This window comes from Salvelinus alpinus, chromosome 2 (assembly GCF_045679555.1).
Source record: "Salvelinus alpinus chromosome 2, SLU_Salpinus.1, whole genome shotgun sequence".
Lineage (NCBI taxonomy): Eukaryota > Metazoa > Chordata > Actinopteri > Salmoniformes > Salmonidae > Salvelinus > Salvelinus alpinus.
In genome coordinates, this window is record NC_092087.1 from 78275986 (window position 1) to 78280464 (window position 4479).

General features: G+C 42.5%; 1 protein-coding gene across 5 annotated transcripts; it reads right to left on the bottom strand.

The window, feature by feature from the left end:
* Nucleotides 1–353: 353 nt before the first annotated feature.
* LOC139567813 (putative nuclease HARBI1) lies at nucleotides 354–4097 on the bottom strand. Of its 5 annotated transcripts, XM_071389353.1 has the most exons (10): nucleotides 3072–4097; nucleotides 2920–2981; nucleotides 2751–2837; nucleotides 2624–2665; nucleotides 2382–2555; nucleotides 2267–2302; nucleotides 1614–2168; nucleotides 1429–1544; nucleotides 1221–1332; nucleotides 354–1126 (listed from the first exon to the last, which is right to left on the bottom strand). In XM_071389353.1, the coding sequence occupies exons 1-7, from the start codon at nucleotides 3172–3174 to the stop codon at nucleotides 2091–2093; spliced, it is 582 nt and encodes a 193-aa protein (XP_071245454.1). In that variant the 5' UTR covers nucleotides 3175–4097; the 3' UTR covers nucleotides 354–1126; nucleotides 1221–1332; nucleotides 1429–1544; nucleotides 1614–2090. The 5 variants fall into 5 exon arrangements, with proteins under 5 accessions (XP_071245454.1, XP_071245451.1, XP_071245452.1 ...); XM_071389350.1 differs by having other exon boundaries at nucleotides 1614–2302; nucleotides 2382–2665; nucleotides 2751–2981; nucleotides 3072–3248; nucleotides 3336–4097; XM_071389351.1 differs by having other exon boundaries at nucleotides 2267–2665; nucleotides 2751–2981; nucleotides 3072–3248; nucleotides 3336–4097.
* Between the last annotated feature and the right edge of the window lie 382 nt (nucleotides 4098–4479).

The window sequence follows — 4479 nt, forward strand, 5'->3', positions numbered from 1 at the left end:
TAATTTACAGTTTCCCATAGACTATAAGGCTATATATAAAATGATAGAATATTAGGGCCACAGAGGGGAAAAAAACACAAGTCATAATATTGTAACCAGTTGTTTTAAAGGAGGACAGTTGTTAAAATGACAGATGTGGGGCATTTCGTAAAATTGTACTTCAGTATGGTTTCATAAACAAAGACATGCTGATGTGCCAGAATATTAAGTATCACATTGTCATAAGTATCAAAACTGTAAAAACAATATGTAGCTTTTCTGCAGAAAGAACCAGCCTCATAAATTTATGACTTTATCCTTTTTCTTCAGTGTGGCCCTAGTACTCTGTCATATAAACAAATACACATTCCATATGAATATAAAAACACAATGTGTAACATTATGTTCCTTTATTGAATAAGGACAAAACAAAGCAGGTAAACCATCAGCTCCTTTCGAAACTGAAGTCACAGTGACTCTACAAGATGGAAAGCACAGAATCCAAGCATATTATACAAAATGATACATACACATTCAAAGGTCTGTATATAACACACCCTGCATGTCTGCACACTAAAATAAATGCAGGACAAATCCATACACATCAACTGAACAGACAAATGAATGGATGCAGTAGCCTCCCTGCAGCCTTGTATTACACACAGTATACCGCACAAACATCATAAGAGGCCAAATTCGTCAAAAAACAAACCCAAAAAAACCCAAATTCCTCTGCCACCGCAGGACATATTTAACCAAAATTGAAAGCACACATACTAACTAAAATAATTCAACACATATTGGTCCCTCAGCAGCAGACCACTGTCGTCATCAGGGAAGATTGCCGGATTGTCCCAGTCCATGGCTGGTGGCACTCTGGGGGCCCTCTCCTTCCTCAGGCAGGCCACATTGTGGAGGACAGCACAAGCCACAGTAATATCACATGCCCTAACAGGGCTGACCCTTAATTTGTGAAGGCAGTGAAAGCGTGCCTTCAGGAGGCCAAAGGTCATTTCAACTCTGGCCCTGGTCCTGGCATGGGCATGGTTGTAGGCCTGCTGTGCTTCCTGGGGGTCTGTGAAAGGTGTCAGGAGAAAAGGCTGGCAGCCATACCCCCTGTCTCCCAGCAACACACCAGAGAATTCACCTGTCAACACAAAATCTCATCATTACTACCTCATAAACACAGTGATATTCTTGACACAGCCATGATGGTTATAAATAGGGGTTGTGTGGCTTACCTTGTGATAGGCACTGATAGATTTCAGAGGCCCGAAAGATTCTGGAGTCATGGACTGAGCCAGGCCATTTTGCCACAACATTGCTGATCACACAGTCAGCATTGCAGACCATCTGAAATCATAAGATGAGGAATATTACACCAATCAATGCACATCACTGGCAATGCAGAGTGTTCGTCAATGGACAATATCAAAAAGTTATGTTCACCTGAACATTAATGCTGTGAAAGGATTTCCTATTCACAAAATCGGCCTCATGGGCACCTGAGGGGGCTTTTATCCTTATGTGTGTGCAGTCCACTGCACCAATGACATTGGGGAAACCTGTCACACAAAGTAATGAGTATCCTACTATGTGTTAACAGTTGTCCTGTAATTTGTAGATCCTCTTACCTGCAATCCTATAGAACTCCTCTTTGATGTCACAGAGTCTTCTGTGGCCAGGGAAGGAGATGAAGACATCTGCTAATGCTTTGATAGCCAGACACACACTCCTTATTGTGTGGCAAATTGTGGCCTTGTTCAGCTGTTCTGCATCCCCCACTGAGTACAGGAAGGCTCCACTAGCAAAAAAGCGCAAGGCCACACAAACCATTTGCTCCACACTCAGTGCATGGCTCCGTGCAGTGCGGTGCTTAATCCTGGGACCCAGTAGTCTGCATAGATACCTGATGCCATCTGCAGAAAACCTGTATCTTTCATATAGATGGTCATCAGGGAAGGCCAGTGGGTCCAACCGGTCCCTGAAGACCCTTTCTCGCCTGAAGGCTCTCCTCAGCACAAGTGCTTCTTCATCCACCACATCTCGCACGAATGGGCATGCCATTGTCAGAGCAGAAAGGAACACACAATTTTGGGCCTTCATATAGGCTAGTGGCCACACCTGGTGCTGGGGGGGTGGGCAAAAGAGGGCGATGCCTTATAACGATGACTTGGTTGTACTGATTGCTGGGAAAATAAAAAAAACCTTAGAAAGATGCCACCGTCCTGTGTGCTCACAATAAGAGCTCATATGTCATGGCTCACTTGACTTTACGAGAATATACCTCATTTTTATTTTGAGCTGTGTCATCTTCTTGGAGCTGGGGGAGGAAAGAAAAATAATGATTAATACATTTGTGTTACAGTTAGCATACAGTGTACATTGAAGGCATATCTCACCTCCCTCTCAAGTTTTTTTATTTCAAGGTCCAGTTTCCTAATTGTCCTCTTTTTTATTTCGGACTCCAGTGCAAGATTTTCCATCTTTTTCTTCTTGTACTGAATGTCTATGTCTGCCAGTTCTATTTGGCGCCGGAGGTGGTTGCCATACAACTTTCTGATAGCTTGTGAGCTCTGTGAACACAATACAATTAGCGCAGCTGGAATTTGGCAGGATGTGGTGTCCTTTTATTAATACGCACTATGTTGCCAGGCTGGTTTTCCCACTGTATAGCATCTGGGTCCTGTAAAAGAAATTAGATTTTTTGATTTTGATGAGGACTCCTCACCATTGTAGAGTAAATAGTACTTTCAGTCTTAACATGATACCTCATGCCTTCTGGAATCCAGAGAGATGGTCTCCTCCTCATCATCGTCTCCATCATGTGCTGTTGCTGCTGCACTGGGGCCTTCACCCTATCACATTTAATCGGATTCATATTGAAGCTAGTAGACAAGACATGCCAGGCCTACAGTATGCCTTTGATGGAGTACTCACTGGATCAGCATCGTCTGGTGCTTGTGCTGGTGGCTCTAACAGGAACACAGTGCTGCCAGACACTGCAAGGCAATAGGTAAACCAAAGTCAGACAGTCCAAATTGATTCAATATGAATGTGGTTGTATCCCATGTAGAGATGGAAGGACATACCTTGAATGAAGCGGGTGGCATCTTGGGAGGAACCTATGCTCGTCTCTTTCCCCCCAGGGATCCCCTCTAAGACGGGCCTGCCTTTATTTAGCTCCAAGGCCATGTCCTCTGCTGGGGTAAGGTCAGCCTTTGGTGACCCACCACCCGTGCCTTGTCTGTGGGTATTCTTTTTCACTGCTAAAACAGTACAGACAATGTGTGAGCAGGCACCTTCTGGGTACAATATATGCTTGTGCTTTGTTAAATATTAGTCAGGGACCATACCATTCTGCAGAATGTTCTTGTATTTGATTTTGACCTGCTGCCATGTCCGTTTTGGCCCGTTCATGTTTAATCTACACACACACACACACACACACACACACACACACACACACACATTTAATGGAGTCACACTGCAAAAAATTACTTGGTATTTTTGTCTTGTTTTCAGTAAAAATATCAAAAAATTTATCATAGCTTTATACAGTGTGATGGAGTTACTTTACACAATTTCACTCATATCTGCAGTGCATTTCAATTAAAAATTTAACCGTTTCATAATTACAGTACAACTGCATTTTTGGAGATGTGAATTAAATATTTGAATTGTAATTGTGATGTTTCAGCGGAGCGGTGAGTGTGTAATTGTGCACTACTTACGCATTCAGGCGGTCTGCAATACTTTGCCACGCTTTTTCTCTTTGCTTTATCACTGTGGCGGTGTTGCCTTTCTTCTTAATTATATCTTTTACCTCCTCGTATGCCTCCATGAGGATTTGTGCTTCCGACGGGGAAAAGTACGCGGCTCTAGTTGCCATGGTAAATCAGTTAATCTGTGATCTGTGGCGGGGTCTATTTGAGTGAGCCGTGAGCGCGCACCTATCCAGGATTGGTTTCACCTGGCTTAATGAATCCGTGTCTGCTCATCCTGGCTTGGTCTTTGTGCAACCAATTAAGCCTGGACGCACATGTTTTGGCTTCATTGAGCTCAGCTGAGTCATTTATCCCGGATGTCTTAATTCTACTTTTGTGCAACAGGCCCCAGGTCAGGAACGTGACACTCAAACGATTTGTTTGGAACCAAGTTGTCCAATATAAACAGCAACATTCGCTCACATGTTTTATTTGAAGAGAAACTGCGCCTTTATTTCTTTAAAGGGGCAAACTGCGATTGCTACATCCATTTTTGGACTTTTAAAATAAGAATATACACCCATTGATTCTTGAAGAATATAACTTATAAATGCCTCACGAGCTTAGTTACATTTTCAAACCTCACCAGAAACAAAAATATGAGCTTGTTTTGGTCCTTTATTTGTAAAAATAAATAAATATGCAATTGTTAACAAACACTGTATAGCCTCAAAACATACTTAAAACTATCAGTTTGAGCTCATGGAATTTGAGAGTGAGTTAATTTCTCCAG

Excerpts from the sequence above, each read along its gene's own strand:
- LOC139567813 (XM_071389350.1), bottom strand. The coding sequence starts at position 2,085 with ATGAAGGCCCAAAATTGTGTGTTCCTTTCTGCTCTGACAATGGCATGC. Across the intron at positions 1,545-1,613 it reads GGAGTTCTATAGGATTGCAG|GTTTCCCCAATGTCATTGGT; the intron begins GTAAGAGGATCT and ends TTTGTGTGACAG. Across the intron at positions 1,127-1,220 it reads CTATCAGTGCCTATCACAAG|GTGAATTCTCTGGTGTGTTG; the intron begins GTAAGCCACACA and ends TTGTGTTGACAG.